The 27,369-nt window shown below is 38.4% G+C and overlaps 1 protein-coding gene across 1 annotated transcript; it reads right to left on the bottom strand.

Moving 5' to 3' along the window:
- Positions 1 to 1,258: 1,258 nt before the first annotated feature.
- LOC116304453 (DNA-directed RNA polymerase III subunit RPC2) lies at positions 1,259 to 27,311 on the bottom strand. Its single transcript, XM_031714188.2, has 48 exons — positions 27,175 to 27,311; positions 27,028 to 27,060; positions 26,865 to 26,921; positions 26,270 to 26,334; positions 25,679 to 25,754; positions 25,533 to 25,601; positions 25,242 to 25,273; positions 24,659 to 24,750; positions 23,902 to 24,019; positions 23,215 to 23,296; positions 22,110 to 22,259; positions 21,483 to 21,596; positions 20,356 to 20,436; positions 20,146 to 20,202; positions 18,754 to 18,801; positions 18,503 to 18,550; positions 18,331 to 18,396; positions 17,869 to 17,919; positions 17,546 to 17,605; positions 17,045 to 17,134; positions 16,589 to 16,687; positions 15,916 to 15,979; positions 15,442 to 15,556; positions 15,214 to 15,252; positions 14,684 to 14,758; positions 13,808 to 13,906; positions 13,520 to 13,647; positions 12,916 to 12,943; positions 12,351 to 12,408; positions 12,241 to 12,277; positions 11,460 to 11,509; positions 11,342 to 11,378; positions 11,052 to 11,113; positions 10,949 to 10,967; positions 10,330 to 10,407; positions 6,124 to 6,198; positions 5,814 to 5,862; positions 5,636 to 5,696; positions 5,459 to 5,541; positions 5,187 to 5,235; positions 4,345 to 4,362; positions 4,162 to 4,267; positions 3,877 to 3,973; positions 3,499 to 3,589; positions 3,283 to 3,329; positions 2,488 to 2,547; positions 2,180 to 2,269; positions 1,259 to 1,528 (listed from the first exon to the last, which is right to left on the bottom strand). The coding sequence occupies exons 1-48, from the start codon at positions 27,235 to 27,237 to the stop codon at positions 1,396 to 1,398; spliced, it is 3,399 nt and encodes a 1,132-aa protein (XP_031570048.1). The 5' UTR covers positions 27,238 to 27,311; the 3' UTR covers positions 1,259 to 1,395.
- Positions 27,312 to 27,369: the final 58 nt, after the last annotated feature.

Here is a 27,369-nt window from a genome sequence, read left to right on the forward strand (position 1 = left end):
ACAAGTCTTCAGCAATCTAACAATCTCGATATTGTTTTAACTAATAACCTAAATAAGAATCGATTATTTTCTGGTAACATTTGCTCAAGATCAGAATAGGGGTTTCTAGAGTGCGCGCGCTTGTGATGTCACAATTAATCTTGCCTGCGACTAATCGCGCTGAAAAAAAATTCAGTAGCGGTTAATAGAAAACTGCAATCACATCATTGGCACAACTAAATCTATTCATGCAACAAGTTGTAAAAATTTCATTTTCAACCAAAAGTGAATAATATTTAAAAAAAATTGGAATTCGGAAACGAATTCTTAAAAGTTTCAAAAGGTTAAATATCGTGAAATCGAAGCAAAAGAAATTTTACATTCAAAGTTTACTCTTTCATGTCTTGAAAATCACTATATTGGAGTTGTCTTTATATAAAATCCATGTTTTGTTAAAGAAAATTGGATATCAGCGAAAAATTACTGCGCTTTTGAAACTTTTTCACGGAGCAAAAGTCGCACGTCTGAACGCAAGAAAAATATACTTTGCGCACTATGACGTAATAATATGATTGGAATGCCCGCTGCATTGTAGTAACGTGGGCACTTTGAAGTTGTTAAAGTAACATTTTGAAAAAAAATTGAAATGATAGGTTTTGTTAAGTATGAGCCAAAGATGCTTACTTCGCTCATCGGGCTTGATTCAAAGGTTTTTTACCACTGCCCAAGGGTGCAAGATATAATCACACCAATGTCCGAATAAACAATGCACCAGAGACTAGACTATTACATTCCTGTGATCTGTGGGATCTGTAAGATTGCATGCATTGGTGATGGTGGGGGGCATTTAGTCTCTCCCCTGAAGCTTTCGGGATAGAACATTATCCTGCACGATTCGTACGTTAAGGGCAGAAGGACATAATTCATTGCCATCCAGGTCCAAACGTTGACGCCTCGTTCGTGTTAATTTTTTCAAATCTATTTCAACAGTCCTATAATACAGAGCATTTATACGACTCTGGTACTTCCTTTTTTTTTTTTTTTTTTTTTTTTTTTGTATTTTCAAATTATTTTTCACCCGGCTCAGTTTACGTAGTATTTCTAAGGGAATATTAATTAAATATGCAGGGGAAATTAGTTAGCAGCGGAGAGCGTCAACAGTATTTTCTCCTGACATTTGCCGTGTCGTAAACATACCTCATGAAATTATAATCTGTTATTAATTAAATAGTTATTAATTAAATTACAGTTTTTATAGTCTTGAACGACAAGCCCTGGATTTGTTTCAATATAAAGATTGGTTTATTTTGTCACGACAGAAACATTTTGAGAGCAGCTATAATTTGTGTTTGGTTTCATTTGTCTGGTTTTTTTTTCGATTCACAAGTATGTTCAGTGACGTCAGTAATTAGTATGTTAGTCATCAGTGTAATGCTTCAAAGATAGACGTGGTACGATATTCATCGACTGGAGTTCTTGGAAGAGTAACTTGCATGCGTACGGGATCTTGAGGGATGCGATGTTATGCGAGGATTTGCAGTAATGGCACCTGCAAACGATTAGAAGCAAAATTTAGAACACAATTGCTAAGGAATTGTTTAGCTTTTTGACACTTTTAGCTTTTTGGCGTAGCGGTATCTGAAATAGTGACGTAGAAATGACGTCACTGTAATACTGAGGTTTAAATGAAGAATTCAAAAATGGACCACCGAAAAAAAAAAAAGCATGCCCGCCATTGCAATAAAAATATTAAAATCATTAATTATTGTCACTATTATCAACCTCTTGTTAGCAATGTTACATATATTTTCATTTGCATGGTGAACTGGAAATCCAAAACTTCATTGAAGAGGAAAAGTGACACCTCAGTTTGTTGTTGTTGTTTTTTTCCCCTTCAGATCAGCTGTAGTGCACTTGCCTGTCACCACTGGGGTCTCAGGTTCGATTCCTGGACTCAGCATCACACATACTGAGTAGAGTTTTCTTAGGTCTCTTCTTTGATTTGAGGGTTTTTCTCCGGGTTCTTCGGCCAACCCCCCCTCCCCCTCCCCCCCTCACAAAACCTAACACGCGCAATTCTGATCTTTGAGTACGTTCTCCGACTTTGATCAGCTCTAAGGTTATTCACGGTTTGATAGCATTTGATCTTGAAGTTAGGTGCAAGTACATCAATCTTTTTATCTATTTCTATCTAACTCACCATCCAGAGTAGCCCAAGAGCCCACACTCTCCACATACATCAACCTCAAACGCGTCGCTTGAGATCATTAATCGTTCAATAAGCAACATGCTACAAATACAGAAAAAATATAGCGTAAATGAATGCGATAGAGAGTATTTTTTACGAGGCAAACACGGCATGGAATAGAACGTATGCATGATGACTGAGTAATAAACCATTATGGGATAGAACAAGGTATCCTTCCTCGTCCCTCCCCTCCCCCAAGAATATTTCAAGTGCTAATGTAACGTGGTCAAGGTTGGGTGCTGGTACAGCTATTTATTTACCTTGCACCATATGCTATCAGGCAATCTCTTTCCATCTCACCAAGTCGCAAACCTCCGTCCCTGGAAAGAATTGCAGAATGGTAATCAAATAGACGTAAAGCAAGATGACGCTCTATATTGATCCTTTATGGTAGCTTTTTTGTTATGCTAATTTTCACTCTTATCTTGGTATTCTCAAAGGAGTTTTAACGTTTGAATATGAAATAAAGGTTAAAACGCTAGGGCGAGGGTTTGCATTGAAATTCAAGGCCGCGCACGTGCGTTTTTTACTGATTTAAAAACCAACCCAGCTCTTTTTCTAATGCTTGATGTAGGGTTTGAACTTCGAGGGAAAAACTGTCCCGGATTTCTCCCCTGTTAGTATCAATGCTGAATTCGAAACCCGGGACAGGTTTGCCATCAAATATTCAAACACTACATCAAATAGAAATAGGGCGTGATTGGTTTTTAAAAGAGACTTTGAAAAAGAATGTAAATGTCATAAGGGTTAGGGTCTAATAATGTTGACATATTTTTTTTAAATGTTTGACATACTGTTATGGAAAACTAGAGAAGGGATGGGTGCCATTGATCGATGCAATTCCCCACAAAATTTGCAGTAATTTTGTTTATAAAAACTATGAAGAATACCATTTAGTCGTTTAAGGGATTTTCTGCAATGGCACAATAACAGGCTACAATAGAGGATTTCTTAAAATTTCGCATTTTCTTGATAAGAACGATACACTAAATGGAAAACTGAGTTACTGGAGACAACACTTCACCCCCTTCCATCAGTTGAACAACATCATTTACCTTGATCTGCCCTCTGTTGGTTGGCGGGTGAGGACGGCTCGTGGACCCTGGTGAATCAAGCGGAAGTGCGGTAAGTATCGAAGGCACGTATGTAGATATGAGTATTGAAAAAAAAAAAAACTGCATGGACGTCTGGAGTTCTGAGTAGAAATAGTCACAGAATCACGGAGTGACAAGTTCAAACAACAGCAGTAGGTAGAATATGTAATTGCTAACCTTGGCCCTGGCGTGCATCTTGTCCAACACCATGTGCTTTAGCTTCTGATAATACACTGGACCAAAGAACACATATGCAGTCAGAGGTTCACTAGAAAACGAAGAGAAATGTATAAACCACTTAACGAACACTATTTTAAACCTGGTATCAATCAGCTGAATAAATCATGTGGCAAGCACACGAGTGGCAAGCACTATTACAGCGCTGCTTCTACGCGCCTGGGGTCGCTCAGGTCAGGGTCGATGGTTCGATGCTCGACTTGTCAGGTAAAATTTCTAAAAGGGACCGGATACGACGTTCTCATGAGATTGAAATTCTTTTGTTTTGTCCTCCAAATTGAGCTGCTTCAACGTCACATATCAACCCATACTACTTACCCAGTGATACCGGAAGTGACGTAGTCTTTTCCTGCGTAGTTAAAGCCATGGTTCATAAGCTCTTTACAAATGTCATCTACTTTATCCCCACCAAACGCTGACAGAAGGAAAAACATAGGAAAAAGAAAGTTATTAGAAAAATATCTATTTTGACGATATTAAACAGCCCTAAAAAGAATGAATATCATTTTCTTAGTCGTAACTGTCTATATTTTGACAAGATAAGGTTAGCAAGCAGCGGGCATGTGGGAAGGTATATCAAGTATAAAAAAGGTCTACACGTACCAGTTCCATAGCCAAAATGTCCTTCAAGGACACCAGCTTTACCAGCAATCAGCTCGATTAACTTGCCAACTGTCATACGCGATGGAAAGCCATGAGGGTTCATTATCTGGACACATTACAGCAATATGGTTAGTGATGGTTTGGTCAGTATAGACTGAACATAGGCTCAAGACAGGTACTTACGATGTCAGGACAGATCCCCTGAGGAAATATTGAAAAAAGAACCCTTGGTTAGTACAAAACTAGATAACTAGTAATAATTAAGGTATCAGGGTACCCCTAGCGACCATTGTGCATTCAACTCTTAATAGCACAAAACCTTTTAATCGAAACCTCAACAAAGTATACATTTTCTGAAAGCTGAATAAATGTAGAAACTATTCCTTTTTTCCTTTTCGTAAAATATATTTATCCTTTTAAGTTAGAGCGAATTATTCCAATTTTTACCGTAGCATCTTCGCGGAGTTTGATGACAGCCGGTAATGATCGAAAACCAATGCTTATTACCTTTCCGAGATCACAAGACATCACTTGTCAAAAGTGTGTCTCCGATTTTTGATTAGCTGCCCCGTTGCTTTCTTATACGCTCTTAAAGTTATGACGCTGCTATATCACCGGTATGCAAGCCAAAATCCACGATAACTTTGGAAACAAGCAAAAAAAAAAAAAAAAAAAAAAAAAAATGGAAACACACTGTTGAAGAACAACTATTCAAGATGACTTCCTCAAAATTTCGGTTAAATCGGTCAAATTCCCTTTGACATCGGACTCAAAATATAACGCAAAATCACTTCCGAGAAAAACGCAAAAATGTTTCTGACTGAACGGAAGCAGCTTTGTTGACACAACCGTATTTTTTTATTACTCGCTATATTATATATTTTATCGCAAAATAAAAAAATGTAAAAATCGATACTTTTGAGCAATTTTGATACCTTAATAAAGCAATAAACGTTATCCACATAAAGTCGATAATAGCTAATAATAGCTTAATGATGTCATAGCATACTGTAGATACTACTCACCAGATCAGTAAAGGGCATATCCTCTTGGTTCACGATCAGTCCACAAACACTAAGGAAGAACAAGGCAGTTTATCTTTAAATCCCTATTGTACCTATAGTCAAAACTGTTGACATATTGAGAGGACAAACCCAGGGATTTCGTGGCAGGGAATGAAAAAAATAAAAACAAAAATGTATTCCCATATGAGCATGGGCAAGGGCTGGCTGCAATCACCTATCCCCGTTATCCTACATTGGGAAAGCAACTATGTTCTAATATCCCAGATTTCTACCCCTTTTGTCCATGTCTACTGCTAAACTTGTCACCAAGTTCTGGTCTCCTGGTTTGCCGCAATAACATCTTGATGAGGAACGCCTGTGAAAGAAAGGCATTGTAAAATGGAATTGTTTTAGTTTTAAGTAGTACGTTGTTTTAATAATTAAGTCTTATAAATAGGCTAATGAGGTACCTCTTCAGGGTTCGAAGTGATCAGTACTCTCTCAATGTAGACACCTTCTGACCCCTTGTAACTAGAAAAAAGAGTATATCTATTTACTAGAAAAGAATGAACGAAAGGAAAGGAAACGAGGATGAAGAGAAAGAGAAGAGGAGGGATAGCAAGTGGCCCGCAGCTGCAAGTTGTTTACCTTATCGGCACATCCTTGTACTCTGGCTGTGGTGGTTGACCTGGTGTACCTGGTCACAAACAGTAAATATTTAAATAGATTCTATCGAAGTTTCGTCCAATTGTATAGCTTCCGTTTTGGGACTACGCAAATTATGAAAGTGGGCTTCCTGTTTCAAAATGAGGTGAGGCTTGGAAGGAGGTGGTTGCTTTATTGTTATGATAGCACAGGCAACCCAACATACAATCTCTCTGAAGCCTACATGTAATGTGCAGGGTATACTCAATCGAAGAACGTTATTAATGATAAAGATATAACTTGGGGTTCGTACCTGACTGTAACGGGGTTGTCGTGACAACAGGCATTGATTTGTTGATTAATATTTGTTTATTCTCGACACGTTCACCTAGAATACAATAGACAAGTAGGTTAGGGAGGGATTAGTAGAGCGGATAGGTGCAGAATTTTTGGTCAAATTGTTCCCTTTTAGGTTAAAAGCACAAAATTTTCGGGAAATATTGGTTTCTTCAAGCTTATCAATATCTGACATGGAGCCACCATGAATTCGCGTTCTGGCTTGAGTTATGGGGTGATTTTCAAAATGGCCGCCATCGTGACGGGAAGTGAAAAGTTACGTTAGAAAAATTGCTTTCTTTGACTTAAATATTGCTGTTTCTAATATTAAACTTAGCAACACGGTCATACAGACAAAACTATTGGATAATATTGATAAAATATTAATATGATGAATAGATCGATTCTTATTCTAGATAAAACGGTAGTACATCATTTCAAACCGGAAGTGATATTTCAGCCTGTCCAAAATTTTTTTACAAGTGCTCTGACTGCTTTGTTTAGTTTAGTAAGGTTTGTTGAGAAAAGAACCTCTAACTATAACTGGTTAATGCCAAAATGAAGAAATGGACACATTATACCAAAGAATTATTAAAGGTATTTTGTTGTTGATTTGCAAAATCGCTCTAAGAAATTAATGACGTTTTGTTGGTTTTGAATGATTAAGTATTTAACTGAATTTGTCAAACAATGAAATGTGATTGAAAATGCAAAAAGAAAGAAAGAAAGACAATAAAAAGAAAGAAAAAAAGAGAACAAAAAATTTGCGTCTTTAAATAAAGCACGAGAAAGACTGGTACAAATCCAATGGAAATGGAATAATCTTCATGGAGAAACAAAGTTCGTAATAATGTTTGGTGGCCTCCATATTGAAATGGCGTTCTTGAAGTTACTCGGTGGATGGCTGGAAAGGAGTGGATGGCTGGAAAGGTGCGGATGGACAACTGCATTGACGGACGCAGAAATAGCCTCAGCGGGAACAGCAAATTCATTCCTGAAGGCGTCGAGTGTTACGCGAACAAGGCGGGCACATCAAATCACAGCGATCAGCTTATATATCCTACTTCAACGTGCATATGCCAAGTACCCAGAGCACGCAAGCGCAAATGGAAGCCGAGCATTTTTATTTTATGAATGGTGTGAGAAACAGTAGTCAGTGCCACAGTTCTATTACTGGTACGTTACTATGCAGCTTCAACTTTTACTACTGGTGTTCCTGAGATCAATTCGCACATCCAATTTCAAGCAGTACACCGATTCTCTTTCCAAAATGATTCCCTGGCTTTTTGCTATAAGCACATCAACTATGCACGCTGGCTCCCTGTCCATTTGCTGGACATGCGCAGACTTACCCAGACTTCCCCCAGTGTTGCATCAAAGTTTGAAGAAGGCCTTTTCACAGTACAGAAATCATCCAGAAACTTTTCGAGTATGGCCATCGACCAGGCTCATGAGCAAAATAATGCCATCGTAAAAGGAGAAGGCGGAGCAGTTGGTGTAACTGAAAACCCCAACGCTCTTCGACGCTGGATGGTGGCAGGTCCTGAGCTAGCAAGACTTGTGAATGAATTTGAAGCTGATATGAATAGAGAAGCAAACCATCAGATGCCAGCCACATCACATCATGAATTGCACAAGAGTTTTCAGACGTCATTTTTAGTAGATGTTAAAGCCCTTGTAAATACCATGGAAGAGCTAGGAAATCCTTTTTTGGAAGACAGCCAAGATCTTATCGCCTTAGACACAAAAGAAATTCCTGGACGAGAAGCTGTATCAATGATGATGAAGGCAGAAGCTATTGGTCAAGAACAAAGCCAGGCTTACATATCTGAGTGTTTAGTGAACCGAAAAAAGTCGATGTATGAACCAATCGAGAGAAACAAGATCTACCTGTTTAATACCCCAGCACCAAAGACATCCAAAGCATCTCAAAAGGTCTCATCTCTCAAGAGCGACTGCTCCCTTTTTTCCAGATTGTATATTTCATGCCAGTCAAGGGACGGTGATCTGGATCAGTTTTTCCAGCATGAAAACCAGCGATGTCCACCAGCGTTATCTAACCTCGGAAAACTACGGATTCCAAGAAACGAATCAGAATTGGTAGAAGGTCTTCAGTCTCACACAAGTCCACAGAGCACGATCCCATCGAATGTCGACGTTATCATAATTGACGGCGCAGCTCTGGTGAACATGATCAAACCTGGTGCACAGAAGACGTTTCACCAATATGCCACTGAATCTTTCTTGCCGTATGTCAAAACACAACTCAGAAAATCTCGGCGTGTTGAAGTCGTATGGGATGAGTATATAGAAAACAGCCTGAAACAAACGATTAGATGTGATCGCGGAACTGGTGTCCGACGACGTGTCTTCCTCGCAGCTGGAAAGATTTTCTTCGGGTGGATGATAACAAGCGAGAATTTTTCAAGTTCTTAGCCGTACTCACTGCGTCTCTTGATACCGATAAACTGGTTGTTACAACGTATGGCAAAGAAATACGGTGCACTGCTGCTTGTGATACTAACAACTTATCTCCATGATGCCAACGCAGTTGAAGAAAGCTATCACAAGATCGTAATCCGCACTGTCGACACAGATGTGCTTGTATTGGCCACTGCAGCTTACCATAATCTGCAAACAGAGGAGAGTACACTAGAGCTCTCTGGGTTGCTTGCTTGGTGCGGGGACACGCCTGCGATACATCGCTGCCCACGAGATAGCCATTGCCCTGCGGAAAGGAATGGTCTTTTGCACTCCCGTTTTTCCATGCCTTTACAGGATGTGACACTGTTTCCTGTTTTGGTGGGAGGGGAAAATAGACAGCAGTTGAAACGTGGAAGCTATATCCAGAAGTAACCGATGCTTTCCTTGCGTTGTCTTGTTGTCGAATGGATGTCAGTGCGCCATGCATGGAACGTCTGGAGAGATTTGTCATTCTCATGTACGATCGTACAAGTGACAAGACTGACATCAACCAGGCAAGGAAACAGCTGTTTGCCCAGAAAGGGCGTTCTCTGGAATCAATCCCTCCAACAAGGACTGCACTGGTGCAACACTCAAGAAGAGCCGCTTACCAGGCTGGCTACTGTTGGGGCCAAGTAATTTTACCGGTACCAGTTCTTCCGAGTCCACAAAACTGGGTATGGGTCATGAGTGACGATGGGTGGCAGCCATATTGGTCATCCCTACCAGATGTCACCAGGTCATGTATGGAGCTCGTGAAATGTGCCTGCAAGAAAGGTTGCTCAGGAAGGTGCTCATGTGTGAAGGCTCAACTTGTCTGTACCGCCTTATGTGGTTGTCTTGAGGACTGTGGCAACGCTGAATGACTGTTTTAAAGGACTTCCGGTTGTGAGTAGTCTCACTTCCGGTTTAAACAATATTTTTTGCCAAAAGTCATTTTCACCACGATTAAAACTGTTTTTGTAACATTTTATTACGAAATACGTATTTTACTTATGAGTTATGCAACTGTCGTCTTAAAAAATGAATTGATTGTCAATCAGCGTTACTTTTAAGGAAATGACATTTTACTTCCGGTCAAGATGGCCGCCATTTTGAAAATCTCCCTATAACTAACCTCAGAACCCGATTTCAAGTTGGCTCCATATCAAATCTTATTTATCACAATGAAACCTATAATCAGTGCAAGTTTGGTGCTTTTAACCAAAAAGTGAACAATTCAAGCATATAACCGCTCAACTAGATAAAGCAAGGATAATTATAAACCGAAGGCAAAGTGAATAGTTTTAGAATAATTTTAGACTTCAATATCAGAAGAAATTCATGATGAAAAAACCTTTTAGTATTACTTTCGCTGTGGCTAACTTAGGAAAACCTCAGTCATAATCACCTCTCGAGTAGTAAACATATCGTGTTATAATCACTGATCGTTCGACCAATCACAGCGCGTGCTAACTCTACATTCTACGGCAGTAGAGAGGTTCCATGGCAGCCATATTGTATAGGGCAGGAACAATAGAATATTCACCTATTCCAGTCAAGGTCTGTCAAGCTTCAAAGTGCTCGTATTGTTGAAGTTGTTCATTCTTTACTTTACCGTTGGTATTTGCGAGTAATTAGATACTAATTCGAGGCTAAGCCTGAGTACGTGAGTCTGTAATCAAGAAACACAGCGGTAATTTGGAACTCGAAACTGGACTATTATGCATGGTATATTTACCAGGTGAGCCAATACCATCAGCATCAAGTGGTCTGTGTCTCCAAATCACTTCTCCTGTCTGCGCGTCTTTACTAGGCCCTGGAATGACAGCGAAAGATCAACAGTACTTCAAATTATTAACAAATATAGCAGGAAAAATGTCTGAGAATAGAAGTATCAGTTATCAGTTAGACGACATAAAAGCGCGCGCCCATGGCGATATAGACGCACGAGAGAAAATATAAAGAACGATTAACAAGCGAAAGAGTGGCACGAGGCGAAGCCGAGTGACACTCTAGCTTGTTAAGAGTTCTTTATATTTTCTCAAGTGCGTCTATATCGCCATGGGCGAGCGCTTTTTTGTCGTCTAAGTGATTTATAATATGACCAAAAATCTACCGTGTGACCCGTGGGCAAATAGTTCATAGGCATTTCAGCCAATCAGAGCGCGCGTTATATCACACATCTCGCTCGTGCGCGCGCTATTGACGCCATCGGGTTTGAAAATTTAGAGAAAAAAGGCGAGCGTCCGTTGAGATCAGCGTGCTCGAGCGTGCAGCCCATGGGGAAATAGTTCATTGGTTTTTGGCCAATCAGAGCGCGCGTAATAATCTAGTTATATTATGATCATTATACTCACCCATCACTCGATCAAAAGTCTTTTAATTCATGGAAGAAAAAACATAACAAAAGTTATTCATTTTATAGACTACGACATTATTCTGTTCAACAGACAATGTTACCTGGTTTGCATATCTTTTCAAAGTACAGACTTGTTTTCTGTACACCAGACATCTACCGAAACCTGGAGATGAAGAAAATGAAAATTCATGGAATTGAAAACGAAAGAAAATAACGAAAGAAAATAAAGAATGGAAAGAAAAGGTAAGATAAGATAAGAAAACAAAAGAAAAGGAAAATGCTAAAGAAGCGCGCACAAGTAAAACCGAAATAGAAATTCAATATTATGAAAAGTGTTGTTGACAAAAGGTCGATGAGTAAACATGGCACAGATATATTATCTGGTACAAACCTCGATCCACAGATGCTTTGTTTAAGACTAGTGCGTCCTGCGATGGAAATAAACCAATGTTCTCAGTATAATGCAATAATATATAACAATATTCAACAAAAAGAATAAATGTGTTCACCTCTATGTCATACCCACTGTAGCTCATGACAGCAACTGTTGCATTCTGACCTGCAATAGGTGGGAGAGTACATTAGGACAAAAGATAACGAATAATGAAAACGCTCCAAGCAACAAAGATTCTGGCAAGGTTCTTCCGCCAAATTAACATTCACTCTCCCCCAATTAAATTGACGACATACTTATAAATATAGAGCACGCTCTTTATATGTTTGCCAGTATTCTTTTGGACGAGCTTGAACGCTAACTAAGGACTCGATTAAACGGAGCAATTTTCTCGCCGTTGCGACACAAGTTGCATGGAGCATTGCAGCGTGTAACCTACAGCACAATTTGAAATATGTTGCGAGACAGTACAAGGAGCAGCCCTTGTTGCGAAAAGTAGATATTTGGCAACGACTGCGTCTCCATTGCACCGTATATACACTCTTGCAGCTTATGTTGCAGCGCTGCTGGGAGACAAGTTGCAGAGAAAATTGCTCCGTGCAATCGAGCCTTTAAGGCTCGAAAAGTCGGATAAACAAACGTCAAAAAAGCGTAGATGAAACGCAAAATCTTTGTTTTATATGAAACCCTACGTACATATAATAAACTTAATTCTACATCTAGATTTTCTTTGTCGCTCCCTTCCTTGATTCCTTGCTCTTTTTCGTCTTTCTTTTCTCTCTTCCTTTCTCAAACATTCTCTAAAAGCTTCCTTTATTACTTTCTCCATTCCTTCAATCCGTTTCTCCTTCCTTCCTTCCTTCTTTTTTTCCTTTTCTTCCTACTACCATTTTTACCTGCAGGGATCTTGTCGAAGTGAATAAGATCGATAGTCTGTGTAACAAAAAGATACGTCAAGTGTGTTAGAATATATTTTATATTGGTATCTTGTATCATCTCTATTTACCTTTGTTCTAACGAGTGGAACCTGGGGATATGCCAAAAAGTAAAGAAGGGTGTCGATCCTGAAAAACAATCAGATGAATTAAGAACATAGAATCGGCTTCTAAACTCCACTGGTCTTCAGTAGATTTTACATGACCGTAAAATGATACGGCGCGGCACACGGGAATGCAATGGTGCGGGCCTGGACGAAATGCACGAGATTTCGATTTAGGAGCAGGCGTAGCTCAGTTGGTTAGTGCGCGGCCTTTAGAGCTAGAGGTCCACGATTCAATCCTCAGGATATCCAAGTGTGTTTCGACTTCTCTCTGTTTCGTCTAGATTTAGCTTTAAATTTCCGCAATAAGGAGTACTGATAGTAAGAGGGGGTAGAATGTGCACCTTCGTGCACCTTTTAGCTTTTTCTGCTGAGAGAATCGATATACTGAGATATCCTCATGGGACGGTCAACCCGTCCGTACCGTACAATCATGCGACATGTTCTCTAATGGTGAGCATTTTGAATTCCTTCCAACGAGAAAGACAAATAAATCATATTTCCTTACGATAAACAAAAAAGCACGAGTTACCTGTTTCTCTGGTTGTAGCCGATAGAACCTGGAAAGACAACAACCCTTGTAAACAAAAGTGAAATCCACTTTTAATAGTTTGCGTACCGCTAACAAAATAATGGAAACGAGATTCCTGGAAAAAAAGGTGTACTAGATATGAAGGGCAAACACTGTCAGTCTTCTCCTTTTGACCACACAATATTATAACTAGTATCAATCGATAGAATGATTCTCATGAATCTTAGAAAAAGCCTACAACGACAGGCAAACATCACAAAATCAGTAAAAATCCAGGAAAGGGCGTTTGACTAAAAATTATACATTTTCCTTTTTTCCTATTTTTTGCCGGTGGGGGGAGGGAGGGGGGGATTTTGATTTGGCGGGAATTATTCGCCAAAGTACGTGTGCTCACCCCTCCAACTTTGGTACCCTTGCTACCTCACTGACTCCGGGCGAAACGGGAATTAACGTCTAGCCTTTTTGGCTGACAGCACATGGTGGTCAGTAATTGAACATCATTTGTAACAGATAACAAGATTTAAAGACGTTTATCAGCTGATGTAAAAGACCTTGGGTTGTGAACGGAGCGGGGGGAGGGGGGATGGAGAAAGTAGTCACTCACCCATGGCTTGTTTTCCCATAGCACACTGATATGTGTTTCTTGGTGACTGATTGTGATGTGGGTATGGGATCAGACCAGCACACACACCTAGTAATGTAAACGGCTCGATCTCTAGATGGGTTGTACTCCTGAAAACACAACAAAAAATAGGACAGGAAGTAAGAAGTGGGTATAGATGGAAGGATATATGGTAGAAAGAATGACAGGAGAAAGGGATGAATAGGATGGATGTATAGATGTCCAGAAGGAAGATGGATGGAATTAAGAAACAGAACCTTGCATACATACTTCGTAACATGTTTTTCACTCAATGCTATTTCGCTGTCATTCTCTTCGTTTACGTCAAGATACTCCACGAGACCCTCATGTAGAAAGTCATCAAAACTCCTACATAAAAGAAGAGAAAGGCTAAAAATACCTACACTAATATCACATGAATTGGGATACCTGTGTTGCGAATTTCACAACGAAGATGGAAGGAATGCTCATACATATAGTCAATTCAATAAACATTGTCGTCAAACTGCTCAAGGCTATGCGATTGGATCGAAAAAGAATACGAGTAGAAATCACTGAAGCGGTTTAAAAATATTCTTTCTGAATTAATAGGCCTTTTGAAGTTAACGGTCACGTGTCTGTACTGGTGAGAATTTTTTATTATTATTTTAAATTGGAGATTCTTTTTAGCTACTTGTAAAGAACTGAATGGAACGATGTGTAAGCAGTGTGTCACGAAATGCAGTTTTATTACGATCTCTCGAAACAGGTTGTAGAAAGTTTGTTCGCTCACCATCATATTTCACCCATGGGAATCAAGATGTTCATTCATTTGCTCTCAGTGAACTAATTAGCACGTGATTACTGAGCTGTAAAGGGCCTATCGTAGGAATAAGATAATAATGGCCAGCAACAAGCCGTTAACTGTATATGCCTTTGAGTTAAACGAAAGAAAAATTAAAGTAGTTATGATTCAGTTCCGAATTTCGGTCACCAGCGAAGGGTCTGTCTTGTAAACCGAAGGCATAACTAAACAGAAAAAAATATGCAGTCACCTGCTTCAGTGATTTTTTTGAATTGACTGTAACCTTTACTTAGCTTTGGTACTCATATCAACATATTTTCCGAAGCCCTAAAACTCATGTGTTTACTACGAGACATAATTACCTGAACCCCTGGTTTAGCTCTTTGATGTGTTTATCTGTTACGCGTGGCTGTCCTTTGTCAACGATGATATAGGGTCTGGAAAAACGGCATGTTAAAGTGAGCTATCTTGGGTATAAACACAATGAATGTTAATGTAATTCTCTACTTTCACATCCCTATAATGCATTGCGTCTTTGGGGGGTAACCAATTAAAAAACTGTCCCAAATTGAAAGGTTTCTTGATTGAATTTATACTATACCTGCTTTTATCTGTACAATACTGATTATCAGTTTATTCCAAGTTATTTTTACGTGTACAGATCATGAAGAGTTTTGGTTCTATCATTTTCTGTTTTTTACTTCTTCATTTTATTTTTGGATACCAAACAAGGTATTGTCAACATTGTCTGATCAGCCTTCAGCAAAATAAGTGGGTTTTTACCCTCTGGTTACCCCCCAAAATCGCAAAGTATTATGGGGATGTGAAGGTAAAGAATACCCAGCTTTTATACCATGAACACTCAATGCATGATGGTTAATGTAGTACTCACCTACATACTCTTCCACCGTCTGCTGCGATGTTCACAGACCTGAGGACCAAATATAACAGAATCAGGTCTGTTGCTTGTAGGCACGTATATTTTAGTCAAAAGAAAAAGAGAAAAATGCGCAAAAGTTGGTTGACAGAAGCCTGGGAATGAGGGCCAGCGGCAAAACAGATAAACGCTCTGTGACTGGCTGAAACAATATTGACCGCTCAGCAGGTATGGTGTACCTACCTTAACTTATGGTTGGGACAGATCGACACAAACTCATTCACATAACCAGCTCTCCTCATCAGTTTGAATGTTCTGACAAGCTTTTTGTAGTCTTTGATCACGCCAAGGAACAATCCTATGAATGTAAGATATGTTTTTTTTCTCATTCTTTCTCTTAATCGTTCTGTAATTGATCAATTTTTCAGAATTTCTTCGATGTAGTAAAAACGCTATATAAGACAGTGGGTGGGTAGAACAGTGGATTAATAAACGTATGGGCGAATGAATGGGTGGTTGGATGGATGGATAAATGGATGGATTGGTGAATGGATGAATAAAAGTGAATAAATAAATGAATGGATGGGTTGATAGATGGATGGGTGGATGAGCAAATAGGACAAATGGATAGATGAAGGAAAGGTAGGATTCCATCATTCAATCCATCTATTCACCCACTCACCTAACGTTATCTCTGAATCAATTCCATTCCCTTACCGTTCAAGAACACGAGATAGACAGATGCACGACTTGTTTCTTCGCCAGACAGAAGGTTTACGTTCTAATTTTCAAAAACATTACTCATTATTTCATTGTAACATTTCCTGTGATGACGTAAACAGTTTAATTTACGATAGTGATCAAGTACGAAGAAATAATTTGTTAAAGATCAGTGGCAGAGTACACCGTTTTCGAATTAGTCAAATACCGCTGTGTTCCTTGATCACAGACTCATTTACTCAGGGTTAGCATGTTCACAAATACCAACGCAAAAGTGAAGAATGCACGACTTCAACAAAACAAACATCTTGAAATTCCAAGGCCTTCACTGGAACACATGACCATTTTGCGCAAAATCGAGGCTAACCCTGAGCAACAGAGATTTCCCACAGCTAGAGTGTGAGCGCATCTCAAAACAAGTCATCGATGAGACCATTTAGTCATTGGTTACCTCGACAAAGAACAAATAATTTCAACAATGATTTCTCCATTATTTTTACTTTTTCATGCCCCAAATAAAGTACGAAATGGAAACCTGAATTTTACACGAGAGCAGCCACATATACTCGAAGTACAAACATTGACACCTACTGTATACTAAAGTCCTTCTTCTACCTTTTCACCCTCCTCCGAATATAGTTTCCTATGTTTGTATAGTGTGCCTTCTTACCTCTACGCCTAGATTATAAGCCAGTCGTATGATTGGTTCTTCATCCTGGTCGGTCGTTATGTGGGTCATCAGAGCCAAGTTCTTGACAAGACCACATGCCTGACGAAAAAAAAAAAAGGAAAATGTAGCGGTAGTGCAGGTGTGTGTCCTGAAACTATTAGAGCAAAAGTGCTAGAACGAGTACACACTTTCATAAAAGTACTTTCTTATTGAATCCTTCTAAACCTGATAAAAGCCTACCACAACTAGTGAGGAATGACCTCTTTAAATCGACTACCAGCTCCTACTAGACTAAAACAGGGAAATAGGCATCCTCGCAAGCAATATGCCTTATATGAGCCAGACTACTGTCACGTGCAGCCACTTTCTTTTCCATGGCGAGCCATTCTTTTTTTGTTGCTACCAAAAATAACTCACGCTGTCCTTGAAAATCAAATTATAAAATCAAGTTCTTACCTCTCCTTCAGGAGTGTCGGAGGGACACAACATACCCCACTGGGAAGGCTGCAATGATCGAGGACCGCTGACTTTACGTGTCTTTTCAAACTAAAAATAAATAATTGATGAAGTACAGGTTTATTCAGAGCCGGATCTCTCTCTTCGTGACATGAAACTGGGCTTGCCTATTAATTAACTGATGTGGTCTACAAAAGACTGAAAAAAGTAAGGGAAAGGTATTACAACATTCATTGCATTTACGCTTCACTTGTTCAGTAGTAATGATTTGAAACTTGTTAGAAGAAAACTGAAAAAAATATCTATAAAAAAATAACTTCATATAAGCTTCCAGAGCATTCATTTTATCTCTTAAGTGTGTAAAATCCCTCCTAAGATATGACAAGATATGACGCACTTCAGTTTTTTTTTAAGATGCTTAATCTACGCAACGTCGAACTAAAACAACTTTTTTATGACTGTGAAACAGGACGGCGCGGCATGGTACAGAGCGCAGTTTACCTGACTAGTGATTCTTGTCATCATTCCTAGAGCAGAAATGAAAGAAAGCCTGGAGAGAACCTGCGGATATCAACAACGTGTACACATCAAGCAGATTCAGTTTTGCAAGGTCCAGATTTACACCTCTTAACAAAAACACATTACATCGTACAATTTGTCGCCAGGACAAAGTAGGTCTTGGTGGACGTCAATCAAGGCGTTTCAATGACATTTCATAGATCGACACGTGCCCTTGAAAATGTTTCCGATGATGCCATGAAAACACCTTGATTGACCTCGTACGTGAGAAGATAAATCGCACAAATGCATGTTATGGTACCAACCTGGGTCACACCTGCTCGATTCATGTTGAATCTCTTGATTACCCAGTTACCCTAAAGAGAAAATATATAAATATGAGATCGAAACAGTCAAAGAGAATGAAAGGAAGGGGCAGTTAGCTAAGCCCTTGATAGATACAATAACTGGTAATTTAAGGAGGCTACCAAAAGTTGCTTTATAAATCATTGAGCATGCCATTTGATCAGATTTATTGATTCGCGATAAAGATCAGAAGCCTCTCCACAGTCCTCCACTACCCGTGCTTTTGCTGTACTGGGTCCCAGTCATCACCATTTGAGCCTGCAATGCGCAGCAGTCAAATAACGGAGAATGCGCACTAATAACAAACGCAGCACTCAAGGTCTTGTTCATAATACATGAAAACAACGCAGTTCAAGCTGCGCCAATTATTTGTACTGAGTAAGAAAAAAGTTGAAAGTTTGATTAGCAGATGATGTACTTACTGAGGATATTGCATGTACCAGCCCATTGGTTATCAGGTCTTGTCTCATGTGCTTCACGATGTCAAACTGGAAATAGACATGACACAAAGAGAAGCTATGCAGTAACGAGAAAACCTAGCACTAGCACTAAAATCTAGAATAATACAGATTTGTATTTAGTCTATAAACTAACCTGTGCTGCACGAGGCCTGGGTATCGTCTGATCTGCAATTTTCTTCAACTGAACAAAAAATAAATACGGTAAACTCATCCTGAAACGCTCGAAAGCGAGGCCACGCGGTAAAATCTATTGTTCTGTCAACATGGCTGTCGCGTGATAAAGGTCCATTATCAAAATAAATCCCAATCCCAAACTGTTTTATAATTAATAACTTCCCTTTTCTTAGAAGACTTCCATTATTCAGAGTACCTAGCTAGACTCACCTCTCCACAAAACCTTTTGAAAAGATCTTCAAATAGTAAAGATAGAAGCTGCGATGAAAAGCAAATAAAAAAGGAGAGTCAATCCCATATACACCACACCTCACCGCACCACACCACAACATACTATATCACACCACACCACGCAACGCCACACCACACCACACCATACCACACCACACCACACCACGCAACACCAAACCACATCATAACACAGAATAACATACCACAACATACCACACCACACCACACAACATCACACCACACCATAACACACCACACCACACCACACCATACTACACCACACCACACCACACCACACCATACTACACCACACCACACCATAACACACCACACCACACCACGCAACACCAAACCACATCATAACACAGAATAACATACCACAACATACCCACACCACACCACACCACATCAACACACACCAACCACACAACACACCACACACCCACACCATATCCACACCACCACACCACACACCCACACCACACCACACCATACAACACCCACCACACCACACCAACACACACACCCACACCACTTCATACACAAACCACAGCAGAACAAAGAATAAACGACCACATACCACACCACACACCACACACCATCACACCACACCATTACACCCCACACCATACCACACCAACACCCATGACTACACCACACCACACCACCCCATAACTACACCACACCACACCATCAACACACCAACCCACACCACGCAACACCAAACCCACATGCATAACCACAGAATAACATAACCACAACATACCACACCACACCACAACAACATCACCCCACACCATAACACACCAACCATACCCACACCACCACCATACTACACCCAACCCACACCAACCATACTACACCCACACCCACACAACACCAACCACCAACACACCACACCAACACACACCACACCACACCACACCACCACCACACCACACCACACAACACACACAACACCACCCCACACCACACCACACACACACACACCCAACCAAACACCACACCAAACACACACACACACCAAACCACACCACAAAACAAACACACACACCACACACACACACACACACACACCACAACACACAAACACCCACACACCAAACCCTCCACACAACTAACAATACCACAACACCACACCACACCACACACGCAACACCACACAAAACACACCAAACATACCATACCACGCCATACCAGGCCACACCACACCACACCACGCTAAAAACAACACCAACACCTCACCCCAACACGCAACACTAACCACCACACCATACCAGCCCACACCACGCCACACCACGCAACACCACACCAAACAACGCACCTAACTAAGCTACACAATAACACATCATATGTTACCCAATTATATACCTGTCCGGCGAGTTCTAATCTTTTGTTGCCATAGTAATCTCTATCGTCTACATGTGCCTTTAACAAATCACAGTTCACCGTAAGCTAATGCCATTCTGAGGTTGAGGGAATAACTGGGTCGAGTTGGCATCGCAGTGCATTGTGGGCTGTTTTTGGGAAATATGTGCCCTAAAATAGTGTCACAATATGAAGTGCTCAAACAGTGCTCACCTCGTTGGCAGATGCTAGAATTACACGTCGAATCATCAGTGCCATGTACACGCACTTCGTTCTGTAGTTATACTGATGGACCTGAAAAAAACAAAACCCACAAATTTCATCACCTGAAGAACTCTTGGAAGCCTCAACTCGGTCTCTTCATTCACTTGGTAACACTGACTCAAAAAGGATACAAGTAGAGAATAGAGGTCTATTTCTCCAAAAGAAATAATCTGAAATAATCTTTAATCTTGTCTCAAATAGAAGTGTACAAACATACAAACGATCGAAGAAACGAACGAACGAACGAATGAAAAAAAAATGAAAAAAAAACTACAAGCAAACAATTAAACGAAACCAAACAAACACAACAAACGAACGAACAAACGACGAACAAAAAAAAAAACCGGCCAAAACGAACACAACAAACGAAGGAACAAACAAACAACTGAACGAACGAAGAACGAACGAACAAACGAAGGAACAAACAAACAACTGAACGAACGAAGAACGAACGAACAAACGAAGGAACAAACAAACAACTGAACGAACGAAGAACGAAGGAAGAACGAAGGAACAAACAAACAACTGAACGAACGAAGAACGAAGGAAGAACGAAGGAACAAACAAACAACTGAACGAACGAAGAACGAAGGAACAAACAAACAACTGAACGAACGAAGAACGAAGGAACAAACACAACAAACGAACGAACAAACTAACAAAAAAAAATCAAAACAATCAAAGCAAACATAACAAACGAAGGAAGAACGAAGGAACAAACGAAGGAAGAAACAAACAACTGAACGAGCGAAGAACGAACGAAGGAACCAGAAAAAAACTATAAAGATAAAACAACAACAACAACAAATGAACGAAAGAACGAACGAACGAAAAAGCAACAAAAAAACAAGAAACAATCAACACAAACAAACACAACAAACGAACAAACAAACAAATGAACGAAAAGACGAACGTAAAGAAAAGGAATAAACAAATCAAGCTCGTAAGAAAAGAACGAACAACAACATAGACAATCACCAAGAATCTTCCAGGTTAGAGTGTATGTGTAGTGTTTAAGACAACTTTCATAGGAAATCCTTACATACATTCTTGTCTTGGTCGAGTACTGTACTTACAGGTATGTGTGCGAGGAGAACGTGAGCCAACAATTCCCTGGCTTCATCCACTTTGCTTCTTGATTTGCCCCAGGTGGCTCGCACACGCACCTTCTTACCCATGTACTTTAAGGCCTGCAATTGAATACAACAGCCATGCTTAATGACAACAGCACAATGATGATGTTGTATTTTGCATAATTTACAACAAACATCATCAACATGAATCAACATCGCCATCAACATTTATATCACCATCACTATTATCTTAATTGTCAGCACAAATTATCCTACAAGCGGCATATAGCGGGCACGCCATCCATGCTACACCATCGCCTGACGAAGACTAACAGTTGGCAGTCCAAACATTGCAGTCCTTTAATCACGATACAAAATAAAAGAATAAAAGTATTTATTACGATACGCCTTTTCCGATACCACCAAAAATGGTTTGAAGTTTAACTGAACTTGATTCTTTTATTCATCAACTCCAACCTCGACTTGAAACCATTGTTTCTTGATCAGTGAAGGCGGCTAATATTTTATTCTATTGAATATTATTTATAATTTTCATTACTTTGTCAAAGTACTATAGCATTGCTGACATTAGAGGGTACATGGCAATACTCAAAATAAGGGTTGCCTCACCTGTAGTTGTGTATATATCTGTAGTTTATGGCATTCTTCAAGTGAAGGGGTAAAATTACCCACAATATCCTCCTCACAACCAACCATCTGAACAATCTCTTGCTCACTTTCTAGACCCATGGCCTTGAAAATAACTACGACAGGAAGGTCCTAGTACAAACATAATTAGAATGATATCAATCTCATGAATTCTCTGATCTATATTGATGACTGTCATTCATTGATCCAATATATTCTAATGCTTGGTATCAATTAAACCAGCTGAATCAATCACATAAATCTCATTACCAATTACCCAATTATGTAGGTGGTTTCAACAAGTTAATATTCTATTGCTCGGTATCAATCAGATAAAATGTATCTACATGTAATGTATCTTATGACTCCCTTTAGGATTAGTAATAGCTGATAGTAATATCAAACAATAATGGATAAGATGAATAATAATAATAATAATAATAATAATAATAATGATAATAATAATGATAATAATGAAACAATAATAATAAATAATAAAATAATAATAATAATAATAAATAAAATAATAATAATAATAATGATAAATAATTTTCTTTTTTTTTTAAATAATAATTATTTATTCTGCTAGGTACTAAATTTCTTCACTAAGAAAAAAAAAAGTATTTGGTATCTGTATAGATATATACGACGTATAGATTATCTCTTCATGTATCCTACAATAAAAAATATATCTATTTATGATAATAATAACAAAAAAAGAGAAAAAGAAAAACTATAATAAAATATACTATAATAAAAATATATCTACTAATGTATAACCATAAAATCTATTTAGTAAAAATTAATTCTAATAATGATAAATAATAATAATAATAATAATGATAATAATAATAAATAATAAAATAATAATAATAATAAATAATAAAATAATAATAATAATTTTATAATAATAATAATAAATAATAAAATAATAATAATAATGATAATAATAATAACAATAATTTTATTCTTAAACAGGCATTTTATGACATTCTCAATGCTCTTACAATATATGTGTGAAATATCGAATTATCACATGCTGAGAGCCTGACATCAATACCAGGTGAGAATCAAGGATACCACATACCTCTGTCAGGGTGTTGTGTTTCAAGTAGAATTTTCCACCTTTTGTGATGATGTCTGTTTTTGTCTTCCTTTCTGCAGTTGAGCTAAAGAAAACAGGTTTCTATGAGATACCATGCCATTTGATATATACCACACCATATACGTCATGTAAGGTCATTGTAAGGTATGATAAGCGGGGGAAGGCTGGTGTACAAGTGATATCCTACACACGCAATAACAAGGTTCAATGGAATTTAACATTTGGTCATGGTTTCTTTTGTTATACAATTAACTAACCAATATGGTGGCCACTTTCTGACCCATGGGTACACACCACCTAATGAATACTATTGCAATGTAACATATCCAAAATAGGTGTGCTGTGATTGGTTAATTAGCGTGCGTGAGCGTACATCCAAAAATGGATGGTGCACACTGATGTGATTGAGTAGCACACGCTATGTAATGAAGATTTTGTTAGAACAAAACTTGAATTTTTGTTGATAAACTTGTTTTGCTAATGCTATAAAAGCAATGGTCAATGCTTAGCCGTGCACAGAAGCACTAGTTTACAAACTTAAGCCTTAGGGCAGAATCTTTTGACTTGATAATAATAAAACAGTACCTCAACTTAAAAACCTCCTTTAAAGTAATATACTTTATACCCATCAACTGAAACCCTTAAAACATCAATGTTTGCTTGGTATACCTGGTAACAGAGCAGCAAACATTGCCTTTCCTGTCTGTATCCACTATCATTCTGTTCTTGGAGAGTTGTTCCTGGATCAGTATAACCTTCTCTGTGCCATTCACAATAAAGTATCCTCCTGTTGAAGGAAAAATAAAAGGTTTCTTATTGGCATTATCCATCAAAACATTAGTGTCTGTGAGACATAGAAAACTCCACTCCTTCCAGTTAAAATAACAAACAGTTTCCATCTTTCATTTCTCAAATCTTTCTGTAAAAGTCATGTTGCAATGCTTGAAAATGTAGCATAATTGCAAGTTGCAGAGGTGAGGTGTTACACTGCAACACGATCTCAGCTTGCAACATTTTTTGGCCTGGGTAGTTTGGGGAGAACTTGCAATATAATAATTGGTGCAAAATAAATATGCCTTAACATTGTGAGAAAAGGGGTTGGAGGAGTAGTACACTGTGTAATAGCGCTGGCAGTTGTCAAATCATTCTACTTCACACAATGCTAAGCAGAGAAAAAAGAGAAACAAAACTGTGAGACAACCTGTGTTACACTGTGCAATTCTCCAGCACCTTGGTTTGCAACTGCATTGCAAGGCAATTAGTCGCTGAGTAAAATTGCACAGTGTGTTGAAGTTGACCAGGAAATTCACTTACATTGTGCAGTCTGTCTTCCTGACCTAATATTTCATGCATAATTAATTGGAATATAATATGTTATTCACATATTTACTGTTAGTATATAAGTCAAATGTGTATCAAGTCATACCTGGGTCAATAGGACATTCATTTAGTAAGGCCAGCTCAGCAGGACTTTTGCCAGTCAATACACAATTAGAACTACGAAGCATTACTGGCATTCTGACAAAGATTACAATATCAAAAAAGTAAGGGTAGATCAATCCTGGGATATAAAAAAAAAATGTATTCATCACGGTTCTCAGAGTGCTTTAAACTGTCCTTTAAGACTCTATTACATGTAGCAATTTTCTCTTCAACTTGTCTCTGCAACTTGTCTTGCAACAGAACAAGTAGTTATACTTTTTGCAATTATTCTTGCAACTTGTCTTAAACATTTTTCAAATTGCTCTGTAGGTTACACGCACAATGCTCCATGCGGAGAAAATTGCTCTGTGTAATCGCGCTTTTAAACCTAGTGAGACAACCCTTCAAATTTTATCAACACTCTACAACAACCTCTGGGCTGATCTTATAAAGTCAGGGTATGGCTATGGCTAAGTCACAGATCAAATTTTAATTATACTTTTTTTTAAAAAGTCATGAATAAATTAGATATCTGACTTATCTTTTTGTGTTTTGTTTTTTAATAGCAATTTAAGATAACTACTTACCTGCCTATTGGTAGGCTGTTTCTCACAACTCTCTGAAATAGAAAATTATTAATGCAAATTTTTTATCATTTAATTATATTTGCAGAAAGTACAATCATATGCCTTGAAGAGAGCAGAGCTATCAAGTCTAATATGCAAAAAAACCCTTTGTAATAGAAAATTATCATTGTAAATTATTTATGATAATTGTATTTCCAGGAAGTACAATGATTATCAACCTTAAGAAGAGCAATCCTAAGTAAAATATGAATGGTGTATCACCGTACCCTTGTCAGATTTCCCAGTGTTTACCTGTTGTCCTCTTGTGTATTCAATATCCACAGTTATTGGAGCAGAGTATGTCATATCTCTTAGGCGACACTAGAATTTTAAGGAAAAAAGGGTAGGATTTATTGAATATGTTAAGGAAAGCATTTATAAAATAAAATGCTGCTCACCTCATGAGGAGATATAGGTTTTGTAATGTTGAATGATTCTTCAACATCTGGTGTTCCAACGTAAATATTGAGGAATCTTATTCGAAAAAAGAAACAAAAATTGAAACAGCATCATATCATGAATATTAATAGTCCTGACAATTTTATACCTAGACAAAAATTTTTTCTTATTTCAGTGGCTGAAATTCCAGTCGTTTAAAGTAGGAAAATTAAACAAAAAACAAATGATTTAACTAGTTTCCCGGGACCCCCATTCTGATTGGTTAAATTGTGCTTTTGATTAGTGAATGAAGCATAGTTAATCACGTTGTCTCACACCTATATCGTCACAATGCTTCTTCACACTTTTGTCATGCTCTTATTTGTTAATTAAATTATAGATCTTTATATTTATTTCTGCTTATTTACTATATAAAGCCTGCCTTTGTGGGAATGTGAAAGAGGGGAGAGGGGAGGGGAGGATATTGTAGCAACTCTGTCCCTTTCTTCTCCAATTCGCATTTCTCACCCCAATCCCCCAACACCAGACAGCAGGTATTATGCAGCCTAGTACTGTACACTATAATTATCATAAGGCAGTGAAATACTCACTTTAAATACCAAACAGAGTCTGCATCTGTAGTGATTTTCTCATTTGCTTTAATAATCTTCTTGATCTTGGTAAAAAAATGTATGAAATATATTTAAAAACCAAATGTGGAAGTTTAAAACATATATACTTTTATCCATGCATGTTTTATCCACTACAATACTGTATGATGCCAGATTGTTTTTGGTATGTATATTTTTCAATTGTCTTTTACGCAACTCATGGAAAATACCAAGAGTACCTCCTCCTTTGAACAAGGTTCAAGAATGGCACATTCTAATTGTGAAAAGGCCTGGGGTATGAGATCAAAAATTAATGTCATATTTCCATGGGATAGGGAGGGGGAATTAAGGATACATGTAGTTAATATTTTACATGCATATGGGTAGGTACCAAGACTAAGGTACTACAGACAGAGGTTAAGACTGTGGACTTAAGTTCCTCTTTGATTTTATTTCAGCAATGCAAGAACAATTTGTCCATGTATGCTCCTCCCCTCCTCAATCGATCAGAACAAGCAGTTTCCACCCTGAACAATCCCAATCATTGTTATCACAGCAGTCTCTACATAATAGGTCTACAATAAAAGATACTAACCTCGACATTGATAAAATAGTTGAATGAATCTATGTGTTGCTTCACCAGACCTTTGACCTATAGATGATGGAGATAAAAACATGGTCATCTTACACTGTATCTTTTGTGCAAAATTCTCAAGACTTTGAAGGAATAAAACCCACTTTCAGGAACATTTTAATACCTTTAAGAATGCAGGTAGGAGTTTCCATTTATCCTTAAGGAAGGAGTAGAGAGTATTGAGTCAGTAAATTCATTCCTAAATAGCGCACATGGAATAAATAAAATAGTTTTGCAAAACTTGCTACATATGAGGAGTCTATTTACCCACCTTGACGGTCTTTATGGGTCTAGCAATGTCTTCTATCGATTCCTTCTCTTTATTTTCGTCCATTTTATATTTTCGGGAAGAAAACTTATTGACGAAAATATATTCCTACAACTTTCGCTACCTTTCTTCACATTTTGTGCCCAAAGTTACAAAATCGACAGGCGTTCCTAGTACTAGTAATAAGACCGCGAGAAG

The sequence above is a fragment of the Actinia tenebrosa genome, unplaced genomic scaffold (assembly GCF_029948245.1).
Source record: "Actinia tenebrosa isolate PJP-AT-01 unplaced genomic scaffold, QUT_ActTen_1.0 PGA_scaffold7__59_contigs__length_16204524, whole genome shotgun sequence".
Taxonomy (NCBI): Eukaryota; Metazoa; Cnidaria; class Anthozoa; order Actiniaria; family Actiniidae; genus Actinia; species Actinia tenebrosa.

Bases quoted from the DNA above. Each gene is read 5' to 3' on its own strand.
- LOC116304453 (XM_031714188.2), bottom strand. From the start codon at position 27,237: ATGGACGAAAATAAAGAGAAGGAATCGATAGAAGACATTGCTAGACCC. The intron at 16,688-17,044 runs GTAAGAACTTGA...TTTTTTCGTCAG, and splicing joins CCGACACTCCTGAAGGAGAG to GCATGTGGTCTTGTCAAGAA. The intron at 13,648-13,807 runs GTATGTATGCAA...TTGTGTTTTCAG, and splicing joins AGTGAAAAACATGTTACGAA to GAGTACAACCCATCTAGAGA.